The 25,575-nt window shown below is 45.0% G+C and overlaps 1 protein-coding gene across 1 annotated transcript in view; it reads right to left on the reverse strand.

Moving 5' to 3' along the window:
- umodl1 (uromodulin-like 1) overlaps positions 1 to 25,575 on the reverse strand; it is a gene marked incomplete at both ends in the record, with an annotated part of 91,805 nt that overhangs the window by 46,243 nt on the left and 19,987 nt on the right. The window contains 6 exons of the mRNA XM_084320478.1: positions 2,362 to 2,577; positions 8,921 to 9,061; positions 13,537 to 13,729; positions 13,911 to 13,963; positions 14,157 to 14,225; positions 15,071 to 15,313. Coding sequence (XP_084176604.1) covers positions 2,362 to 2,577; positions 8,921 to 9,061; positions 13,537 to 13,729; positions 13,911 to 13,963; positions 14,157 to 14,225; positions 15,071 to 15,313 — 915 coding nt within the window. The remainder of the gene's footprint in view (positions 1 to 2,361; positions 2,578 to 8,920; positions 9,062 to 13,536; positions 13,730 to 13,910; positions 13,964 to 14,156; positions 14,226 to 15,070; positions 15,314 to 25,575) is intronic.

Genomic DNA, 25,575 nt, shown 5'->3' on the forward strand with positions numbered 1-25,575 from the left:
CTCCAGTCACCCTTCAAAAAATCCACTACCTGTCTCCCTAGTGACCGAAACTGCAATCTCAGTCAAAACATATCTTTTTCATGTATTGTTCAGATTTTTTTTCATGAATATCATTATTAACTTCAGTCCTCACCATACATATCGAATATTTATTCATTTTCAGGATTTTAACCATTTCTTAAATTAGGGTTAGGGTTAGGGGGTTAGGGTTAGGGGGTAACCCTAACCCTAACCCGTCCAGTTCTGCGACTAGGGTGAAAGGTGTGACACTTGTTGTTCACACGCTTAATAGTGATTGTTTTTAAAAAACAAACATGGATTATTGTAATGTGAGTCCAAGATGTGATACTGAGCTACTTTTTTGGCATATACATAAAATCTAGCCAACGCTATCCACAAACACAGGTAAAGAAAAAGGCTTTTTGACCAGAACTGCGACAAGGGTGACTGGAGGGTTAAAATTCATACCACGTTTGAAAGGTCTGGTGTTAAAAGTTAAAACAAAGAATGAAAGGGCGGTCAGGTGGCGTAGCGGAGATTGCGTTCGTCACCAACGCCGGAGACGCTGGATTCGCCTGTTCGAATCCAGCTCCCACCTCCGGCGTTGTCACCAGCTTGGCTGGCCGTTCACACTAATACAATTGGCAGTATTAGAGGGTGGGAAAGCTGGCGGGGTGGGTCCGGGTCATTGTAAACAGCGACTCCTACAGTTCGGTCGGGGCGCCTGCTCAGCGCGGATAGGATCTAAGACGGGTAGTGTGATCCTTCAACACGTTACACCCTCTCAGTGAGAGTCCGCGCTGCCAGGTGAAAAGAAGCGGTTGATTGGCTAGACGTGTGTCGGAGGAAGCACGTGGTAGCCTCCACTCTCCCAGACCGACTGTGGGGGGTAAGTGTGCAGCGACCAGGAAGGGGATTGGGAATTGGCATAATGACTAACATTGGGATGGGAGAAAATCGGAGGAAAAAGGAGGGGGGAAAAGATTTAAAAAAATATATATATGAAAAATGGACAGTTGGGAGTGAGTGGAGAGTGAGTGGAGAGTGAGTAGAGAGTGAGTGGGGAGTGAGTGGGGAGTGAGTAGGGAGTGAGTAGGGAGTGAGTGGGGAGTGAGTAGGGAGTGAGTGGGGAGTGAGTGGGGAGTGAGTGGGGAGTGAGTGGGGAGTCAGTGGGGAGTGAGTGGGGAGTGAGTGGGGAGTGAGTGGGGAGTGAGTGGGGAGTGAGTAGGGAGTGAGTGGGGAGTGAGTGAGGAGTGAGTGGGGAGTAAGTGGGGAGTGAGTAGGGAGTGAGTGGGGAGTGAGTGGGGAGTGAGTGGGGAGTAAGTGGGGAGTGAGTAGGGAGTGAGTGGGGAGTGAGTAGGGAGTGAGTGGGGAGTGAGTGAGGAGTGAGTGGAGAGTGAGTGGGGAGTGAGTGAGTAGGGAGTGAGTGGGGAGTGAGTAGGGAGTGAGTGGGGAGTGAGTGGGGAGTGAGTGGGGAGTCAGTGGGGAGTGAGTGGGGAGTGAGTGGGGAGTCAGTGGGGAGTGAGTGGGGAGTGAGTGAGGAGTGAGTGAGGAGTGAGTGGGGAGTGAGTGGGGAGTGAGTGGGGAGTGAGTAGGGAGTGAGTAGTGAGTAGGGAGTGAGTGGGGAGTGAGTAGGGAGTGAGTAGTGAGTAGGGAGTGAGTGGGGAGTGAGTAGGGAGTGAGTGGGGAGTGAGTGGGGAGTGAGTAGGGAGTGAGTGGGGAGTAAGTAGAGAGTGGAGGGTTGTAGTGAAAAGTAGTAGCTTCTGGGTCTGGCTCAGTATGAAGCAACATGCCAAGTTTGGTTTTGCTAGCTCTGAATTTGTAGGATTAAGATTGAAAAACAAACAAACAAACAAACAAACAAACAAACAAACAAACAAACAAACAAAACATGATAGATAGATCCCATTGCCTTATGACCTTAGCTATGTCCAATCAGGTTAAGGCTTAAGGTAAGGGATAGGCTTTGCAATTCAACCAACAAGCTACTTCTTCTATCAGGGCCCGGGCCAAGGTCCTTATATGGGCAACGGGATAAAGAGACACCACCAATAAGATGATACTACTTACAGCGTGTGGAGGAATCCACACTCTGAGACACCTCCACAGTGGATCTCACTGTAATATAAGGTAAATCACTTGTATGGTATGTAGGGTGTCCTCCTGGCCCTGAAGGAGAGAATGCTGGTTGACTGGTGGGGTTGTAATCAGTGACTCCGCCGCTTGTCTCAGGCCAGGCGACAGATTGTCCAGTGCTCATAGTAAATACAGTTGTACTGGTCCCAGACCAGTCTGAAGAGCGGTCGGCGCTCATAGTCCAGGGAGCTGTAGCAAGACTGTCCTCGGCAGTGTTCGAGGTACCCACGCTGCTGTAGCCTGTAGTGTTGTGTGTGATTTGGGAAGGTGGAGCAAAGGTTGGACTCGTAGGTGGAGCATTGGTTGAGGTGGGCATCATGTCACTCATGGAGGTTGCAGCAGGCTCGGTAGAGACCCAGGGCTGAGGGCTGGTGCTGGTGTCCCTCTGGAACGTAATGTTGATGTAGGGCATGATTGTGGTGGCCGTCCCATTTGGGGCAACTGTAAAAAAAGGAAAGGAAAAAGGTCAGTCAATTGCAAATATATAGTTGTAATTCCCTCCAAGCACAGCAGACACAAGTGGTTTCTTTCTACGGTTTATTGAAAGCTTGGTCCTCCAATCCACCGTGAAAACTTAAAACAGAAAACATAAGTTGCGTTAGGTCGACACAAACAATAATATACACAGTATGAAAAACAACACGTCAACAAAGCAAAATACAAACAAACACTAAATACCTCGTTGGCTGCATGCTAAAAAAAAGGGGTTTTCATTCTTCTGTTCTTGTCAACAGTCTTGGTAGAACCTGTACAACTCCGACCATCCCTGCCGCTTGCTCGCAGGTGTCGCAATTAGTCCCAAAAGTAAAACGCGAGAGCAGCCCAACGGGACGCCATATATAACCAGACGTCAAAATGAATATACTATAAATTGTAGCAAATTACAAAGAAAATAAGAAATGCAACATAAATACATTCTCAAATATTACACTAGACTTACAAACTTAAATAACATATAAATTATGAAACCATATAATGGCCACAGCTACACTCCCACCAAATCGCACACATGTGGGATTTCTCTGAACATAATGGTTGACTTCTAAATTAAACATTTCTTGTGATCATTCAGCTGATAGTTGTGCCCTTCCTGATGACTTGTACAGAACTTGTAAGTCGCTTTGGATAAAAGCGTCAGCTAAATGACTAAATGTAAATGTCATTTAACATACATTTCAGGCAAAACATTAAATACATTAGTCTGCTTCAAGTAGCGTTACAACCTTCTGTACAGGTCTATCAAGGAACACTCTTTTAGTTGTAGGTTTCCCTTTTTTGTCAAAGGTGGTGTCACTCACCAGCAATTTCAGTTTTCTCACCCTACCATCTGACCCTGGATAGACGTTTGTAATTCTGGCCAGCTTCCATTCATTACGTGGTGCCAGATCGTCTTGTAGAAGAACGATGTCGTTGACCTTCGAGTTCATTCTGTCCTTGTGCCACTTTTGTCTTGGTTGTAAGTTTAAAAGATATTCCTTTCTCCATCGAGTCCAAAACTCATTAGCCAAATACTGCACTCGGTGCCACCTCTTTTGCAGATACAGATCTTCTCTGACAAATTGACCAGGTGGGGGCAGAAGGATTGTGGACTTCATTGTAAGGATGTGGTTGGGAGTTAAAGGTTCAGGTGCAGATTGGTCATTCAAATGCTCAGTGGTGGGTGGTCTACTGTTAACAATGGCCATAACCTCATACAGAAATGTCCTTAGAGAGGTTCAGTCGAGCCTTTGTGCCGACTGGTCGAGAATAGCAGTAAGAACACTTCTTACAGTTCTTATCTGCCTCTCCCAGACACCACCCATGTGACTTGCTGCTGGAGGGTTCATGAGAAATTCACATCCTAGAGCCTTTACTCTTTCTTGGTTCATTCCTTTCATGAGTTCTGTGAACTCTCTCCTTGCACCAACAAAATTGGTTCCTTGGTCACATCTTATTTGTTGAACATTTCCTCTTATGGCAATGAACGCTCTTAAGGCATTGATAAATGCGTCAGTTGTCATGTCATCAATCACCTCTATGTGTATGGCCCTTGAACATAGACAGGTAAGTAAGAGACCATATCTTTTGAGATCCTTCCTTCTTTAACATAGATCGGACCAAAGCAGTCTATGCCAGCGTAAGTGAAGGGTGGAGTTGCTCAATCTATCTTGTGGTAAGTCACCCATTCTTTGTTCTTCAGTACGTATTCTGTACTTTCTACACTTGACACATTTGAAGATGTGTGATGAGACTCTACTGCTGCATCCCAGGATCCACCATCCATTAGCTCGCAGTTCGTTCATCGTCATCCCACGTCCTTGATGCTGTACCTTTTCATGAAAGTGCTTGATAAGTAAAGCTGATATGTGGCTGTTATTAGGAAGTATTTAATCTTAATTTTATTTAATTAATTAAGATTAAAAACATAAGTTTCCAAAATCCTGGTCTTCATTTTACAACTTATGTTTCTTCTCAATAATTCTTTATGGTTCCAGAATGCGCCCTTTGCAATTCCGGTTCTTCTCTTAATGTCCATGTTAGCTCTTCCACCTTCACTGATCCAGCTTCCAAGGTACATGTACTCCTTCACTTGTTCAAGTTTTTCTCCATCCACCTGTATTTTACAAACAGTTCCTGGTGTTTTTTCAATGATCATTATTTTAGTTTTCTTTGTGTTTAGCGAGATTCCATCGTTTTTGCATTCGACATTCAGCTTATTCATCATGTCCTGTAGATCTTCTTGACAGTTACAGACTATAGCAGTGTCATCCACGTATCTTATATTGGTGATGTTCTCTTCGCCAAGTTTCACTCCTTTCCCTCCTCTCAGACCTTTTTTCATCAGTGATTCACTGTACATATTAAAGAGTACAGGGGACAAGATGCATCCTTGTCTTACACCCTTCTCCACCGGGAAGTCTCTTGATTTCTCCTTTCCTATTCTAAAATTAGCCTTCTGCCTCCAGTATAAGTTGGCAATTATTCTTCGGTCATAAACTGGTATTTTGAATTATTCCATTGTTCTCATCAATGTTGTATGTTCAACTCTGTCGAAGGCCTTCGTGAAATAGATGAAGCAAATATACAGCTTCTTCTGTTGGTCTATCGATTTTTCACCAATGATTCTGAGTTGGCAGATTGCATCTCTTGTTCCTTTTCCTTTGCGAAAACCCATTTGGCTATCCGAGAGCTGATGTTCAATTATGGGTTCTATTCTGTTCTTGATGATTTTCAGGAGTACTTTTGATGCATGAGATATCAAACTGATAGTCCTGTAATTGTTGCATTCTGTGGCTCTTCCGGTCTTTGGGATCGGAATGAACATTGATTTTAGTAAATCATTTGGAATATTTCCTGAGTTATAGATGTTGTTTACCAGTTTCACAAGGAGCTTGATGCATCTTTCACCAGAGTTATTAATCAGTTCAGCAGGGATCTCATCCTCGCCGGGCGATCTGTCCGTGGCCAGTGACTTCACAGCCTCTTCAACTTCTTTTTTCATGATCTGGACTTTTTCTATCTCTTCTAGACTAATTCCTGTGTCTGATGTTCTGTTCTGGTCTTTGTATAGTGTTTCCACATACTCTGCCCATCTATTGATTATTTCCTTCTCGTCAAGGAGCAGTTTTCCTTCTTTGTCTCTGACACCTTGGGTTGTTTTTTTCCTCTTCCTTGTTAGTTGTTGGATCTTGTTGTACATGAGAGGGTTGTGCTTCTTGTCTAGATCTTCAATTTCCTTGCATTTTTCTTTGTAATACTTCTCTTTTGCATCTCTACACACCTTCTGTACTTTTCGTTTTGATCTGTTGTATTCAGTTTTTCTGTCCGCATTCTTCATGTCTGCTCTCTTTTTCATCTCATCCAGAATGTCTTTCGTCATCCACTCTTGTTTCTCAACTTTTTCTGGTTTACCACAGATTATGTCTGCAACGCTTCCCACAACATGTTTACAGGAAAGTTTTGGAGTTGTATTTGGAGTGTTTTTCGTGACTGTTAGGAACTAGGCTACACTGGCACACCTACTTCCAGTGAATGACACTAAGCTAGTGTAGTATATTTTTGGGACAAAATATACATAGTTAGATGGCTATTGTAAATATTCTTGTGACTTCTGACATTAGTCACAGCTGAGATCGCTAGACAAGGATAGGAGATGACAGTCTTGTGAATATAGTAGCCACTGTGTTGTCAACAGCTCACAGGGAAACATGATTCATTCAAATACAGTGACAATGGCAGATTTGAATGTCTTGATTAACTGTTGACACCTAGCCCAGCTTCAAAGCCATCCAGAACAGAGGGGAGTCAGCTTTGTCAACAGTGGTTGAATAAGTAGTTAGACTGAGCTTTTAGTTTCCTGGACCACACAGCAATGATTAGACCTTGGATATTTAGAATGTAGCTTGCCATATTCTATTTGAACAAAACCAAAGTACAATTATTATTGACGTTAGGTGGTCAATATAGAGAACATTTTGATATTAAATTAGGCCTAGATTAAGAGTGAATTTACTAAAGGGCTAATCTATTGTTTATAAATAATTGAGTTGTCTGTCAATATAACTAATTGAATAATATAATTACAAGGTATAAGGTTAATAGATCTACCAAAGTAACTGGTTAGCTTAGGATCGTGTAAGATAATTAATTAGAAAGATATGTTTTAAAGAAAATAAGGTCAAATAAGTACAAAATACCTGAAACTAGGAAGCAATCATGTGAAATGTATGGTGATGGCTTATTCTGATCTTAAAAAGGAATGTTTCATATAGAAATGTGTGTCCTTGAACGAGGAAGCTGGAAATGCATATGTATTACATGTGTATTAAATGTGATAATAACAATGTATTAGTCTGAAAATGGAATTGTAAAATGTGAACTAAGTGTAGGCTGGCAGTTAGACAAGCCACGCCTACTTTTTCAAAGACAAACTGATACTGTTGTTGATTGGAGGAAAACCGGTTGTGATGTCACTTTCTGTGATGTCATCACCCTGCAAATCTGGGCCTTTATAACTGAGGCCCCTGGACTGTGAGGAGCAGATGAATGAAGATGAATGAAGGAGCTGCTTGAGATGCAGAAGAAGATTTTGAACAAAGCCTCAACCACTCTACATATCCACGCCGCTATACAGAGACAGAGATCACGGACGACGGTATTGACAAATACCAAGGAACATTCTTGTAACAGTAGTCTGGAGATCCAATGCAAACCTTGAGATATTGTAACCATTCAGTGTTTTTGATCAACTGCAAGAGGTTTTACAAAGCAGCCATCGTCTGCTTCTGTTAATAAACTACCACAATTCAGGAGCGCTTGTCTGGACAACCCGTTTTTAGGAAGACTATAGGTTTGGGATCAGAACAACGCTAGTACATAGAACATTGTATCTAAACCAAGATACGACACTAGGCTAACGGTGCGGCTGTTCCCTAAGCCTAATGCATGCACAGAGAATAAAAGGGTATGTATCTGCTTGTCTAACTCCAGGGTAGATGGCAAATAAGCTAATTTCCCAAAGAGTTGGCATGTTCCTTTAACCCTCAATGAAGATGAGCAAAGACTCCCACAAAAACATAGAAAGAACAAAGGGAAGAAGGGCAATGAGAGATCCCACCAACAAGGATGTCAGGTGTGCAATAGGTGAGGAGGGCAACTTATAATTGGGAAAATAAAAGGAATGCAAGAAATGACAGACAGGTGTGTGTAGCTATGCTATAGCTATGACCCATGACACCACAGCAGGTGTCAATGTCAACAACAATAGCTTTAACGTCAGTATTTAGATCATCTTTATTGTTGGGTTGAGAAATTAGGTCATTCTGTTGTGAGTCAGCCGTCATCACATAGTGTGAACTTCCCTGCTATCTGAAGGACATCACATTCAGCATTAGCTGATCTGCAAATATGCCACTTCCTAAGACAGCATTCCTATAGGGAGGTGTAGTCTGACGTCACTGGTTGTTCCACCCGTATAGGGATTTATCATTGGGAAAACATTATTGTTGAAGCATTTCTGGTTGAAATAAAATTTGGCGATTTTCTTTTTATGATTAATTGCGAATATTTTCATGTTGAGCTATAGATTGTGGATGAATAAGCACAGAAAGGTACACCATGCAAATGTTAATGCTTTATTTGTTTTAAACAAGACGATTTAGAAATGGGCAATGGGGAAATACATTGCTTTGGACAGAGGGTGGAACACGAAAAACGGCAATGACGTAACCACTACACCTCCCTATAGGTCTTCCACTGGCGTCAGAATTTGCTGATTCATAAACCGCTCTTGGAAAAGGCTCAGGAGGTGATGGCAGCTACTGATATGTTAGGCTGCTGATGGTGATAGTGATGATGGTGATAGTGATGATGGCGATAGTGATGATGGTGATAGTGATGATGGCCATTGCCAGGTGCCTTCATACTGCAAAGGTCTAAACCAGGGGTTCTTAAACTTTTTTATACCACAACCCCATTTTTGGCGACCCCACACTTAATGTATCATGTAATTTCAACGTGGAATTAAGGAATATCAAAATAAAAGCACACATTGTTGAACTTGATCATGCATATTTATTAGAACATTTTATTACAGCACTATGTTATCAATACACATTTATAAAACGAGGCATATTTAGCCAAAATATGTTGCCAGAACATAAAAGAATAAAATAATATATAGATTTTTTATTTCTTTTCTCTTTTTTTTTTTACTTGCCAATGCACCTCGGGTAGATTGTTCTCAAACCCGTAGTTTGAGAACCGCTGGTCTAAACAATAAGCACACACACACACACACACTAACCCTGGCAATCCGATCCGGTGTAGTTGTGATTAGAATCAGTGTATCCTTGGAGACAGGTACAGTGGTAGGAGCCCATGGTGTTGGTACAGTTTGCTTGAGGAGAGCAGTTACGGAGACCGGCATGTGCACACTCATCCACATCTGTATGAACATATACAGACACACAATGATACAGATTTTAAGTTTAAGTGTATCTATTTATTTTTTACCCAGGGACAGTGCACATTAATCAACATCTTCAGTTTCCACATCAATGTAAATGTGCCAGAATTAGCTAATGAGCTATTTTTCCTCTGTAGTCCCTGACTAACATGCATGTCTTCTGTCTTCATGGTGTGGGAGGAAACCAGAGTTCCTGTCTAACATGCATGTCTTCATGGTGTGGGAGGAAACCAGAGTCCTCCCTGTCTAACATGCATGTCTTCATGGTGTGGGAGGAAACCAGAGTCCCTGTCTAACATGCATGTCTTCATGGTGTGGGAGGAAACCAGAGTACCTGGAGGAAACCCACGCGAACACAGGGAGAACATGTAAACTCCACATGGAAAGGCCCCCTGCTGGGGTTCGAAGTTCAAACCCAGGACCTTCTTGCTGTGAAGCAGCAGTGCTAACCACTGTGCCACCGTGCCGGCCTTTTCCTTCTGTGTACTGTGTTGTGTATTGTGGTGGTGGCGTGCATGCGTTTGTGTGGGTGTGCGTGTGTGTGTGTGTGCGTGCACACAGGTTTGAGAAGTATTGTATTACTAGTGGTGGAAGAAGTACACAGTAGAAGTACACAGTAGAAATACCCAGATAAATGAGTACTCTGGTAAAAGTAAAAGTCCTCCATTCAAATTCTACTTAAATAAAAGTAGAGAAGTATGTGCTCTTGAATGTACTTAAGTATCTTAACACTTTGAGTGCCAAAAACGACTTAAGTAATTTCTGGGCCCCGACCGGTGAGTGCCAAGAACGACTCTTTGCGTTTCTGGGTCGATATTTCGATATTTTCCATATATTTGCCATAGGCCCATAGGGAATGAGTCTGAGGTTGCCAAAGTGCAATACCGGCCGCATCCAATTGGACGGCGGTATCGACAACCCTTTGAAACCTTGTATCTTGGCCTGTGCGTCGATCTAATGTTTCCAGTCTTTTTTTTGTGCTCAAGCTGAGCAGTTATAACGGTCTGATTGAGAAGAATCAAATGCTCCCGATGCATGATGTGTAGTGGATTATGTTGGCGACACGATGGACATCAATACTTGGAATCGCGATCAGATAATTGGAATATTCTTTTTGGGGTACACCCAATCAAGGCAAGGGCTATATGATATCAATCTTGCGTTGATCCAAGGATGTCCTCACCTCGATCCGAACATGTGTGTAACGTTAGTCCACAACGTATGCCGTTGGTGGCGATCAAAGCATCAAAAAACGACCCCCCCCCCCCTTTTATGCATTCATGATGAAACATAATACCTATGATATAGATTTGATTTGAGAATAATAGGGGGTCCAGGCAAGAAACGGCAATGGTTATAGTATAATACACTTATATATAACGCTATTCCTCAGCATTTCAGGAATGACCCCAGACCGATCTAAAAACATACTTATATTCACCACGGTATAACGCGCGAATGTATGCATGGAACAATTTTCTCTTTTTTGCATCTTGACCGGAAGAAAGTCACTGTCAAATGACCATAGTATTGTATCCATAGCTATAATATAGAATATAGTTATAGCTCTACAAACAAGGTGACAGACTCCTATCTTTTAAAGCGTGGCAGTGAATAGATGGGGCCCGAAAACAGCGCGGCACTCAAAGTGTTAAGTAAAAATATGCATTCTACATGACGTTTGTGTATTCCAGTGCTTGGGAGCATTCAATCCTCTGTGGTCCAATTATGCTGCTCTGATGAAAGGTTATGTTAAAGTGGTGTGTGGTCCAGTTATGCTGCTCTGATTAAAGGTTGTGTTAAAGTGGTATGTGGTCCACTTATGCTGCTCTGATTAAAGGTTGCATTAAAGTGGTATGTGGTCCACGACGTGGTAGCACAATGAATGGAAGCGGACATGACCGGTTAGCCTTCGGGAGAGGTGTTAGTTGGACAATGCCTAGGCTAACTGGTCATGTCCGCTTCCATTCATTGTGCTAAGCTAGGATAACATGCAGCCAGATAGCTTTCTACTGAACGCACAGAGAAGAAAGTGGTATCAATCTTCTTGTCTCTCTCTGGAGAAGACGGTAAGCTAATTTCCCAAAATGTTAGCATGTTCCTTTAAGTATAGTACTTGAGTAAAAAATACTTAGTTATCTTCCACCACTGTGTATTACTAATGCCATTACTGTGATCTGTGCTCTATTCGCCCTTGGATTACATAACTTCATTTTGATGTAGTGAATTCTGAAATCCACACTTTAGAAACTGGAAATATTGGCTCAGTATTGCTTATTATTTCCAACCCGTGGTACAGTGCTGACAGTTATGTTTGGCTCCAGGCCCGGACTGGCCATCGGGAGCACCGGGAGTTTTCCCGGTGGCCTGGCCTGCACAGATTAAAAAAAAAAATTATAAAAAAAAAAGAAATATATTATTATTTTTTTATTTATTTTTTGCCAGGCCATTGTTTCTAGTTGTGGCGGCGGCGCGGCGCGATAGTTAGATAACCTAGATGGGTGGGGAACATGTCAAGATGGACAGTGGAAGAAAGAGAAAGGGTGGAGGAGAGAGGGATAAAACAAAGAAAAAGAAAGGCCCTTACAGGAGAGAGTGGTTAACTGTATTATAATAGTAAATAGAAAAATATGTTGTGCTCTTGCTTTTTTCTTTTTGAAGGTGGAGAGAGTAGCATTGCTAGTGCCACAACAGTTTTATTTGAGGTCCATAACAGTACATTGTACTAAGCAATTGTTGGCTCATTAGTTTGTGATTCACATGCACTAAAATTCACCAGAATGCAGGAAATTAAGTCTTTGTAACAAAAAAAAATCCTGGTGGGGGACCCCCAGACCCCCCGCTTAAAAAGTGGCCTGACTGGGTCTATATTTCGCGCTATATCTCCCGGTATGAATTATTTCCCCAGTCCGGCCCTGTTTGGCTCCATGTTGTTTTGTGGCATTGCCTTCATTTAGTATTCATGTATGTGTGAGTCATTTTCCGTTGCTGCAGGAAACACTTCACAGGTGACTGTCTAAAAGAAATGGTGGCAGAGAGAGTGGTCACTGAGTCAGCGTTCTCTGTGACACAAAGTTCTCTGTGACACAGATCAAACAATGCCACCGAACTCAGACTCAGCTTCTTCCCCCAGGCCATCAGAACACTGAACACTGATCTCTCCACACACAAGCACACATGAACACACACACACACACACACACACACACACACACACACACACACACACCACACATTCTGCACTCTCTCACACACAAACACACTACAGCCGAAACCCGTCCAATCTTTCGCTGTCGACTAAAGACGCACTTCTTCAACTATTATCTGAAATAATAATAATAATAAAAAAGAAAAAAAGATCTAACCCTAACTAACCTTACTGTCATGCACTTTTTTTTCGTTTTGGATAAAAGCGTCAGCTAAATGACTAAATGTAAATGTAAGTCACTTTAAACACAAAAGAAAAAGTCACTTTAAAAAAACATAACTGTATGTTTTTGTATAGTATAGTTAGTGTATAGCTAGTATAGTATAGTTATATATAGTATACCTGTATATTGTATAGTATATTGTATAGTAGTGTTGTATATAGGACTCATTACCTTTTCATTCGTAAGCTTAGCATTGTATTGTATTTTATCTTAGTACTTTTTATCATGTCTATTTTATTATCTATTCTATTTTATTCTATTATTATTTGTATTTTTTGCACAATCAAGGCGAGCATGGCCACCTTCATTTCACTACATGTCTCGTGTATGTATGTGACGAATAAATCTCTTGAATCTTGAATCTTGAAATCATTTCTCTTTACAAACGACCTAACCTGGATGTGACCTCCTGCGTAATTATCAGACACACACCCACTTTTGCCATTTGTTTCAATTCAAGTTCCCCAAATTACTTGAATGGGATAATAGAAATGCTTGAATTGAACCGTAGAATTGTTATGGGAATTTGAAAAAATTTAAGAAAAGGGGGCAGATTTAGGCCCACCTGAGCTGACAGTGATTCAGGGGGGTGGATTCAAGATTCAAGAGATGTATTCGTCACATACATACACGAGACATGCAGTGAAATGAATGTGGCCATGCCCACCTTGATTGTGCAAAAAATACTAATAATAATAGAATAAAATAGAATAGATAATAAAATAGACATGATAAAAAGTACTAAGATAAAATACAATACTAAGCTTACGAATTAAAGGTAATGAGTCGTATACACTACTATACAATATACTATACAATATACAGTTATACTATATATAACTATACTATACTATAGCTATACTAACTATACTATACAAAACATACAGTTGTGTTTTTTAAAGTGACCTTTTTTTGTGTTTAACGTGACCTTTTGTGTTTAAAGTGACCTGATGAAGGCTAACCCATGCCATGACTTATACTGGCCAATAAATGCTACAGAAGTCCCATATCTCTCCTCCTCACCTTCCACTACTACAGATGACACTTCCAAGACATGTTTGAGGAGAAGGTGCAGCTTTGACATGGTGTTGGACAGCGGCAGGGTGGTGGAGGGAGAGACAATCAGCAGTGAGGAGGCGGTCCTGAAGGGATCCACGGCCCAAGAATTGATGTGGTGGACTGAGACTTCGTCAGGAGAATCCAGCGCCCCCGTCACCTGTCAGACACAGAGGATTATTCTGAAACAGTGTGGGACCGATGTGAAACATTGAAATGTGGATCATCTTAGATTATTCTCGGACAGAAGGAAGGATAGTTGCCCCTACCATAGCATGCAACAACCTTGTGTGGTTTAGAAGTCCTCTATCCATGGCTATCAATTGATAATCTGTCTTCACTGTCACAGTCACATTGAAGCGCCATCCTCCGTTCTCTGAATAATGTGATGATTCTGAAAGTATAGGTTCAGAGAGATCATTTGGGTCTCTATGTACCCAAAATGAGGAGTAGAAATACAAGACCAAAGAAAACTGCAAATGTAAATGTATACCAACTTTCAGGGTTTGTGCAGCGTGAAACGTTACATATTTGGCAGCATTTCTGCCACCCTGGACAGTCTATATCCCACTCGCAGCCTCCGTCACTGTATGGTGACGGCTCCGTCAACGGGCAGGACCCCGGTTTGGCAGTGAACTCTTTACTTCTGTTCAGAGCTTTAATAAAAGGAAATGACACATTTCAGGCCCGAACAGTATAGTACAGAGATAGTGATGTACTTCCTGTCCCTGCATCCGGTGTTCTTCTTCATGCAGTGTCATGTATTATCAAGGTCACCATGACAACTTGTTTGATACTACAATATATAAGAGAAAAAAGATCTGTTGCAACTTCATCTTTCAACCAAGGTGTGTGAACTGGAAACAACTAGTAAGGGAGAAAGGTTCAGCAACTCTTGGAGGCAGATGGATGTTCTACAAAATTAAATAAATTATTTTTAATGAAAGGCAGCATTATCCTCTCACCATTGCTCACGGTAGAGCAGATGATTCCTCCTGAATTATTTGCGAATAGGTTGGAATACGAAACTTGAAACTTTGTTTTTCAATATTCACATTTTGAAATGAGTAAAAACACTTTCTGAATTGATTTAATTGAAAATGTAACCCCGACCTTGAGTTATATTAAGACTCTCTGTCTCTAGACTCTAAATCTAAGAAAGACACATAGAAGAGCTTGCTGTTCGCCTAATCTTGTTGATACTGTCGATTTGTATTGACTGCTATGACTGCATGTTTGTCCTTGCTGTCCACAATGACTATAATGCAATGTCTTTGTCAGGATGTTTGTATATGATTGTATGTAGTGCCTATTTGTTTTGTATTTAAATTATTGTTTCATGTGCTGCAGAACAGGGACCTGCTGAAAAACTGTTTGTAACTGAGTCAGGACAGTTTAAATGTACATTGGGAAATGTCTTTTTTACCCTTTCCTGTATAAATAAAGTATACATAAATAATCAACTTCACGTAGAATAGATGAATTGATGTCCAACACTCACGCAGAGCACAGTAGCTGCCGACTTGTACGTAGCCATCACAGCACCTTGTGACCTCCTCTGTCACTGTCTTGATCTCTGTCTGATAGGTCAGTCTGTAAAGTGTGACTTCACACGTGTTCGAGGGCAGCCAGCCCCCGCATGACCGTCTCTCTGTATAAGAGGTCCTACGTGTCACCAGGGAGCTCACTGTCTTCGTCTCGTTGACAGCGCATAGGTGGTAGCTGGACCTAGACAGGACATATCCTAGAATGGAAGATTTGTTTATTAATAAAAAAAATATTATGTGCATGCTTACCAACTGTTCGCCTGTTTTTACTGCAACACTATCTGTTATGGTTTGTAACCGACCCCAATTGCACAACACAAGACAGGTATGAGAGTAAGCCAAGAACTGGGCATTTATTGTATACAACAGAAAACGGCACTGTCCCTTAAAGGGAGAACACAAAATACTGGAAAACAAGAAATGGGAAAATAGGCACAGTGCCTTTAAGAGGCGAGCTGGCTAAGGGGAAGGCTAAGGGAAGGCTAACGGACTGGGCCAGGGCAAGGGACAAGGCAGGAACAGGGAGGACTAGGAGGACTGGACAGGGAGGACTAGGAGGACTGGACAAGGAGGACTAGGAGGACTAGAAGGACTGGACAGGGAGGACTAGGAGGACTAGAGAGGGGAAACAGGGACAGAGGCCCGCGGAGGCGGGCTGGGGACAGGGAGGACTAGGAGGACTAGAGAGGGGAAACAGGGACAGAGGCCCGCGGAGGCGGGCTGGGGACAGGGAGGACTAGGAGGACTAGAAAGACTGGACAGGGAGGACTAGGGGACTAGAGAGGGGAAAAACAGGGACAGAGGCCCGCGGAGGCGGGCTGGGGACAGGGACAGAGAAAACAGGGTTCTGGCCTTGGAACAGGGCGAGGGTCAGAGCTGCTTACAGGGATGGAGTAGGCGCGCGCAGGCTAGACGTCTGGAGGAGAGCGCGCCGGCTCGGAGAGCGCATCTGGCGCGGAGGTCTGAGTGGTGCGCATCTGCTTGGAGTACGCGCCGGTACGGAGAGCGCATCTGGCGCGGGGGTCTGAGTGGTGCGCGTCTGCTTGGAGTACACGCCGGTACGGAGAGCGCATCTGGCGCGGAGGTCTGAGTGGTGCGCGTCTGCTTGGAGTACGCGCCGGTACGGAGAGCGCATCTGGCGCGGAGGTCTGAGTGGTGCGCGTCTGCTTGGAGTACGCGCCGGTACGGAGAGCGCATCTGGCGCGGAGGTCTGAGTGGTGCGCGTCTGCTTGGAGTACGCGCCGGTACGGAGAGCGCATCTGGCGCGGAGGTCTGAGTGGTGCGCGTCTGCTTGGAGTACGCGCCGGTACGGAGAGCGCATCTGGCGCCGAGGTCTGAGTGGTGCGCGTCTGCTGCACGGAGGTCTGAGTGGTGCGCGTCTGCTGCGCGGAGGTCTGAAGTGGAACACTGGAATACCTCCCGTAGAGGATTAGAGAGCGCAGAACAGTGTCTCCCTCCAGGCAAACGGCGACAGGTGGCGAAGGCTTGAGCCTCGTCTCACGCCGGAGATAAAACGGCATACAGACAGAAACAGAAACTCCCGTAGGAGCCTACAGACAGAGAACCTCCCGAAGGAGTTTGGTGATAGAGATATGATACGGAACGACCCGACCAGGACTGAGGGGAAGAGCGAGGTATTTAAAGCCCCACAGGGGCGCTAATTAGAATACACATCAGGTGCGTGATGGTAATTGATACTTGAACTAGAAGAGTGTGTTCGGCAAGAACCAATCAAACAGATACTGACAGATAGTCCAAGGGTGTGGCTGCTGAAGAGCAGGCGACAGTAAATGAACGCGAGGGTGGGGGCTGGAGAAGTGAGGAGACAGGGAATTAAAGTACAGGGAACAGGAATTAAAGGTCCAGGGAAGAGGCGAACCTCACAGTACTCCCCCCTCCACGGGAGCCACCGGGCGACCCAAAAACACAGACAGAGGGGCAGGGGAAAAAACAAGGCAACAAAACAAAAAGTACTGGGCCATACTAGCAGGGGAAGCCACAACAAAAGCGGGGCTAGCAAAGGGGCAGGGTAACCGAGGGGTAACTAGAGGAGCTGAGGGGTAACAGCCAGGGCACTGATAGCTACAGGGCCTATGCTAGCTGTACTGCTACATTAACATAGAGGCTGCGCCAGCTGCCGGAGCTAGGCTAGCAGACAGGGCTGGAACAGGGGCACTGGAGAGGGGAACAGGGAAGGGGCTAGCAGAGGGAAAGGGTAGCTGCCAGGGCACTGATAGCTACAGGGCCTATGCTAGCTGTACCGCCACATTAACATAGAGGCTGCGCTAGCTGCCGGAGCTAGGCTGGCAGACAGGGCTGGACCAGCATGAGAGAACAAGCTAGCTGGAAGGACAGTCCTAGCTGTGGGGAAAACAGACCCTGCTAGCTGAAAGGGCAGTCCTAGCAGTGGGAGAAAACTGACCTTGCTAGCTGAAAGGGCAGTCCTAGCAGTGGGAAAAAACTGACCTTGCTAGCTGAAAGGGCAGTCCTAGCAGTGGGAGAAAACTGACCTTGCTAGCTGAAAGGGCAGTCCTAGCAGTGGGAAAACTGACCTTGCTAGCTGAAGGAGCAGTCCTAGCAGTGGGAAGGCTACACAAAAAGTGGAGGCCATGCAGAGGGACCGGGTTAGCTGCCTGGGCATGGCTAGCTACAGGGCCCATGCCAGCAGCAAGGGCTGCATTAACATAGAGGCTGTGCTAGCAGCCGGGGCTAAGCTAGCAGACTGGGGCCATGCAGAGGGACCGGGTTAGCTGCCTGGGCAAGGCTAGCTACAGGGCCTATGCTAGCAGCAAGGGCTGCATTAACATAGAGGCTGTGCTAGCAGCCGGGGCTAAGCTAGCAGACTGGGGTCATGCTGGTAGTAGAGGCCTAACAAGCTGCAGGGGAGCTAACGAGGCTAACAGGGAAGCAAACAGGGGAGTCAACAGGCTAACAGGGGAGCTAACAGGGGAGAGTAACAAGCTAACAGGGGAGCTAACAGGGCTAACAGGGGAGCTAACAGGGAGGCTAACAGGGCTACAAAAAAAAAGGCAAACTCAACATACACCGTCTGTGCTGGCTGGGGTCGTCGACGGGTCGGGTCGTACTGTTATGGTTTGTAACCGACCCCAATCGCACAACACAAGACAGGTATGAGAGTAAGCCAAGAACTGGGCATTTATTGTATACAACAGAAAACGGCACTGTCCCTTAAAGGGAGAACACAAAATACTGGAAAACAAGAAATGGGAAAATAGGCACAGTGCCTTTAAGAGGCGAGCTGGCTAAGGGGAAGGCTAAGGGAAGGCTAACGGACTGGGCCAGGGCAAGGGACAAGGCAGGAACAGGGAGGACTAGGAGGACTGGACAGGGAGGACTAGGAGGACTGGACAAGGAGGACTAGGAGGACTAGAAGGACTGGACAGGGAGGACTAGGAGGACTAGAGAGGGGAAACAGGGACAGAGGCCCGCGGAGGCGGGCTGGGGACAGGGAGGACTAGGAGGACTAGAGAGGGGAAACAGGGACAGAGGCCCGCGGAGGCGGGCTGGGGACAGGGAGGACTAGGAGGACTAGAAGGACTGGACAGGGAGGACTAGAGAGGGGAAAAACAGGGACAGAGGCCCGCGGAGGCGGGCTGGGGACAGGGACAGAGAAAACAGGGTTCTGGCCTTGGAACAGGGCGAGGGTCAGAGCTGCTTACAGGGATGGAGTAGGCGCGCGCAGGCTAGACGTCTGGAGGAGAGCACGCCGGCTCGGAGAGCGCATCTGGCGCGGAGGTCTGAGTGGTGCGCGTCTGCTTGGAGTACGCGCCGGTACGGAGAGCGCATCTGGCGCGGAGGTCTGAGTGGTGCGCGTCTGCTTGGAGTACGCGCCGGTACGGAGAGCGCATCTGGCGCGGAGGTCTGAGTGGTGCGCGTCTGCTTGGAGTACGCGCCGGTACGGAGAGCGCATCTGGCGCGGAGGTCTGAGTGGTGCGCGTCTGCTTGGAGTACGCGCCGGTACGGAGAGCGCATCTGGCGCGGAGGTCTGAGTGGTGCGCGTCTGCTGCGCGGAGGTCTGAGTGGTGCGCGTCTGCTGCGCGGAGGTCTGAAGTGGAACACTGGAATACCTCCCGTAGAGGATTAGAGAGCGCAGAACAGTGTCTCCCTCCAGGCAAACGGCGACAGGTGGCGAAGGCTTGAGCCTCGTCTCACGCCGGAGATAAAACGGCATACAGACAGAAACAGAAACTCCCGTAGGAGCCTACAGACAGAGAACCTCCCGAAGGAGTTTGGTGATAGAGATATGATACGGAACGACCCGACCAGGACTGAGGGGAAGAGCGAGGTATTTAAAGCCCCACAGGGGCGCTAATTAGAATACACATCAGGTGCGTGATGGTAATTGATACTTGAACTAGAAGAGTGTGTTCGGCAAGAACCAATCAAACAGATACTGACAGATAGTCCAAGGGTGTGGCTGCTGAAGAGCAGGCGACAGTAAATGAACGCGAGGGTGGGGGCTGGAGAAGTGAGGAGACAGGGAATTAAAGTACAGGGAACAGGAATTAAAGGTCCAGGGAAGAGGCGAACCTCACACTATCACCGACATCTAAGAAGGGAGATCCCCCCTTAAATGGCCCTACTGAGGTTTCTCTCCTCCACATTGCCTGTGGTGCATTTTTTCCTATTGCTAGGTTTTAGTGAGTTTTTCCTTACCTTCACGTGGGGTATGTCTGGGAGTGTTGCATTTATTTTGCATTTATTAAAAAGAAATTTACCTTATGGTGTTCTTGTTTTGTTCTTGATTTATTGTGATGTTTCTTCTTGACTTGTTTAAAGAACACGTGTAAGGCCCATGGGGACATTAACGTGTGTTGTCGGGCCTTACAAATAAATTTTATTTGATTTGATTTGATTAATAAAAAAATAAACAAACATCTATTTTCAAAATAGGCCAAAGATTTTCTTTTCTTTTTTCCAGAGAGTAATAAGATATTCAGGTTTGTGTTCATGCAATTCACTTATTTTGATTCTGAGATAACTTTCTTATTACAAGGCTTATAAACAAATATCATGATGACATAAGACCAAAAGAGGCTAATGTGTACTTGCTACTTTTCTAAATACTCTATGCCCAATGCATTGTGTGGCCCATGGCCCTCCATCCATATTATGATTCAGCCATTATCTCTCTGTGTCATATTCAAGTTTCTCTGAAACTTTTTAATCTCTTTAGCAGTCAGTCTATGACTATATGGTTAATTACTCCAGATTCGCATTTCTGAGGTCATTATCAAGAGATTCCTTTATGTCAAATGACTCTTTCAAAAGCAGACTGCAAGTCTTATTTACCTATCTATTCTCTGTCCATGACGGTAAACATTTTATTTCTGAATTACACTAATAATTTGACATTTCTTTAACCACAACAACCATGCATGTTTAAAAGGAGTAAAGAACACATTGTTATGTACAGAGGTGCAATTTGCGCCGGGTTCTGTGGATTGGGAGCGTCTTTGGACGAGGCTCATTTGCATAGAAAGGGGACATGTTCCGCCCATATTACCTCATCTAAATACGCGCTAATTACCGGACGCAATGCTGACGGAACGCAGTTACCACCTCATTTCACCCGTTGCTCATCCTTTGTGGATAGCAAACTGTGTTTCAGCGCTATTTGCACTGGCTTTGCCGTGCAAACTCTTTGTGGATTCCGCCCTTAGTCTTGCAGACTGACATACAGTTAGTCTTGCAGACTGACATACACGGTACAACAGTTAGTCTTGCAGACTGACATATACACGGTACACTACAAGGACATAGAGGACCTCATTTAAAGTGCAGGTGGAGACACACAATTAAATAGTGACTATGTTGGAAAAACGTAAACTCTACAAATCAATACGTTCAATGTCAATCTAAGTTCTGACTCGCAGCACTGACGTAACATATTATTGACCCAGTCAGTAGTGCAGGAGACCAGTGTCCCATAAGTCCAGCATACTGTATACTGTAGTTCAAGTCCTTCGTCTACCCAGTCAGTGGCCTACCTACCTTGGTGCAGTGTGTTGTGTCCTCTACAGAGGGGCAGCAGGGCCACAGCCAGCCAGGCGGAGAGCATCCAACTCATGTTTTTTTGGCAGATCAGATTCGTGTATTTAACGATGGCATTGTGCAAGCATATTCCAGGCTGCAGGTGACTGGAGTGACTGGTGACAGGTGAGTGTGCGTGCCACAACTGAATCCTGTGCTGCTGTGCTGTCTCTCCCTCCTCCCCCCTGGCTGCACCTAGAACCCCCCAGATGGATCACAGTGTCGCAGCAGCCAAGGGGGTGATGCAACTGAGGAGGCATTGTATGCACTTTAAGATGGTCGGAGTTACAGGTGTCTATGTCTATGTGTTCTCTCCACTAATATAAAGCAGCATGTTTTGATATGTCACTGACATTTTTATTAAGATCCAAAATCGTTCAGTTTATTATTGTATGTTTTACCGTGAAGTGAAGTGTATCCCGACATTTCAAAACACATTTCACAGTTTTGGTATAAAACCCAAAGCCTTTATTTTAGTAAAATGAAGACTTTAATAATGGGCAGCTAAGGCTAAAGCTAAGTTTTATTTTTGGCTATGTTTCTATTTGAGTCATGACTTGGCAGTGGCAGTAAACATGTTTGTGATGCCACACACAAGGGTGATTTACACTTGAAGGAGCGGCACTGTCCCTGATGACTATAGGTTTCCACACAGGTAACTATGGCAGTGCTAAGATCGCTCTACACTCTCTCACACACACACACACACACACACACACACACACACACACACACACACACACACACACACACACACACACACACACACACACACACACACACACACACACACACACACACACACACACACACACACACACACACACACACACACACACACACACACACACACACACACACACACACACACACACACACACACACACACACACACACACACCAGTAGCAGCCATTAGTATCAAGTGAGGAAGTGGTGTGTGAGAAAAAGGTACAATCCATTTGTGCTTTCTCTTTATAGGCAGCGCATGCAAATTACATCATTGTTCTTTATTTACATGAAGATGTTCACTAAGAAAAAGTATTGTTTAATATCAAGACTTTTCAAGTACTATTTCACATTTACATTTCACTAAATTGTTTCCATACCATTAGGATTCCTACAGAACTACTTCCTCCTTCACAGTAAACTCATTTCTAAGTGTTTGACTTGAGCCATGGTCATGTTTCTTCTGACTCTAATGTGGTGTAAGAATGAGCCCAATTAAACTGTAGCCTCAGTCATGAGGGAATAATGAAGCACTGGGGCGTGTAGTGATGAAGAAGGAGCACACAGAGAGGTTCGGCGTCCCTACGGATCAGCTGGGTTGTGTTTGGAAAGAGAGTAATGAAAATATGAGCATGCATGTAGTCACAACTTATGTTACTTCAAGTGATATTTTACTCAATGTTGGAGTAAAATTACTTGTTTAGAAAATGACTCAATGTAGAAGTAAAAAGAGTAGCAGACTATGTACTGGAGAACATGCTTACTTTACAACAAAAAGAGTTATATATTATTTAAGGGTAATTTTTGGCCTAATATTTTGGGATGGTCCCTTTGTAACCACAAAATAATAGTTATACTGTAAATTACAGATCCCATGTAATCACATTTACGTTTCAAGGGGGGTGCTTTTGTCAAGACTCAGGTAGAAGTCATTGCCTTTTTAAAGTAAACTGCTCAAACGGTTAAATTTCTAAAATATAATTTCCCACCTTTTGTGTTGATCGTTGACAGCAGCACCAACCACCACCAAACAACACTGCCTCAACACCACATTACTATTATGGCAGGTCAAAAGTACTCCCGTAGTCTCGCGAGAGGTGCAGAAATGGGATGTGACGTCAGAGGATACGATCCGGTCAGTGTTTCACAACACAGACTGGAACGTGCTCCGCGACACAGATAACATTAATGCCTACACGGAGACAGTGCTGGACTATGTTTGTACTAGGGTGAAAGAAACAATCCCCACTACCAAAATGAAAGTTTACCCAAATCAAAAACCCTGGGTAGACAAATCCGTCCGTGAAGCTCTGAGAGAGCGCACCAAAGCATACAACGACGGCCTAGAGGCAGGCAACATGAATGACCACAAGGTGGCGCGATACAACGTAAGGAGGACTGTGTCAGAGGCCAAACGACGCTACAGGGATAAAATTGAACTCCAGTTTGAACAAGCTGACTCTAGAGCTATGTGGCAGGGGCTCAAAACGATGACAGACTACAAAGGCGCCTCCCTCAAACTGAACAGTGACATCTCCTTAGCAAATGACCTCAATACCTTCTATGCGAGGTTTGATGCTGGTAATAACAACACCAGCTCACAAGCCTCGGCAATGGGGGGGGGGGGGGGGTCGGCTGCTGATGGAGGCGCAGTGTTCAGGGTAACAGAGCATGAGGTGAGGCGGACCTTTAAAAAAGTGAATATCAGGAAGGCAGCAGGTCCAGACGGCATCCCCGGCCGCGTCCTAAAAGTCTGTGCCGACCAACTGGCCCCAGTATTCACTGACATATTTAACCTGTCCTTAGAACAGGCTGTCATCCCCACCTGCCTGAAGAAGTCCACTATTATCCCTGTACCCAAAAAATCCAAGCCTGCTTGCCTCAACGACTACCGCCCTGTAGCTCTCACCTCCATAGCCATGAAGTGCTTCGAGAAGCTAGTAAAGGGCTACATCTGCTCCTCCCTCCCCATCAACATGGACCCCCTGCAATTTGCATACCGCCCCAACAGGTCCACGGAGGACGCCATATCCCATGTGCTGCACACAGCAGCATCACACCTGGACAAGAGGCAGGGGAACTATGTGAGAATGCTATTCATCGACTACAGCTCGGCATTCAATACCATAGTCCCCTCCATACTCATAGCCAAGCTCAGGGACCTGGGCTTGGGCTATGACCTCTGCCAGTGGGTCTTGGACTTCCTGACTGGCAGACCCCAGGTGGTGAGAGCAGGCAACTGCACCTCCTCATCCATCACCCTCAACATAGGGGCCCCCCAGGGCTGTGTTCTGAGTCCCCTCCTCTACTCCCTGTACACACACGACTGTGTGGCTCAGCGGAGTAGCAATACAATCGTCAAATTTGCTGACGACACAGTGGTGGTGGGCCTGATCTCTGCCAACGACGAGAGGGCCTACCTGGAAGAGGTCAAGGTCCTGGCGGGATGGTGCCAGGAAAACAGCCTCTCCCTGAACGTCAGCAAAACAAAGGAGATGATTGTGGACTTCAGGAGGTCGGGGGTCAAGGACTACAGCCCCCTCAGCATCGACGGGGCACCGGTTGAGAGAGTCAACAGCTTCAAGTACCTCGGAGCCCACATATCCGAGGACTTGACATGGACCACACACATTAACAGTGTGGTGAAGAAGGCACGACAACGCCTCTACTTCCTCAGGCGCCTAAGGAAGTTCCAAGTCAGCCAGAAGATCCTTAAGAACTTCTACTCATGTACAATAGAGAGCATCTTGACCGGCAACATCACCTCCTGGTTTGGGAATAGCACTGCAAAAGACCAAAGCAGACTACAAAGAGTGACACGTTCAGCCGAACGCACAATTGGAGGGGGGCTCCCCACCCTCCAGAACATTTACTACAAGCGTTGCAAGGGGAAGGCTAAGAGAATTATTAAGGACTCGAGCCACCCGAACAACTGCCTCTTTGAACTGCTGCCGTCAGGCAAGCGATACAGGAGTCTCAAGGCGAGCACAGAAAGACTCAGAAGTAGCTTCTATCCCCAGGCCATCAGGCTGCTAAACGAACAATGAATGAACACTACACAACAACAACCACCAAACACACATAGCACACACATCCACACGCACACACTCACTTTAAACAAACACACTGTAGCACCCACTCCACACACTTTATAGCACACACCCACTTTAAACAAACACACTGTAGCACCCACTCCCCACACTTTATATTTATGGATGAAGGATTGCACTACAACTCGTACACCTTACTGTAAATTGTACCTAAAATTGTACCTCATCCCATTTCTGCTTTGCACTAGATAGTACTGTACATTAGTACACTGCATAGTATTGTGTATTGTATATTATATGGTAACTCAGAACATTGTACATATGTCTATACCGAACACTGTGACCTCACTTTCTTCTTCTAAATTCATGCTATATTATGTTATTATGTTATTTGATACTATCTTGTCTAGCACAGTCTCTGGAGCGTAACAGTAAGAAGCATTTTGTATGAAAGTATTCTGTACTTCTGTATGACAACTATTAAAGAACTTGAACTTGAACTCAACGGTGTGTTTTTTAGCAACACTGCCACCTCTGGTTGGCCATGACATTCACAGTTGCCAGGCAGCTGGCTTTCAGGGGAAGAGGCTGGAAGGCTCCATGTAAACAACACAGCAACACGTTCCCA

Source organism: Notolepis coatsorum, assembly GCF_963971535.1.
Source record: "Notolepis coatsorum genome assembly, chromosome: 8".
NCBI lineage: Eukaryota > Metazoa > Chordata > Actinopteri > Aulopiformes > Paralepididae > Notolepis > Notolepis coatsorum.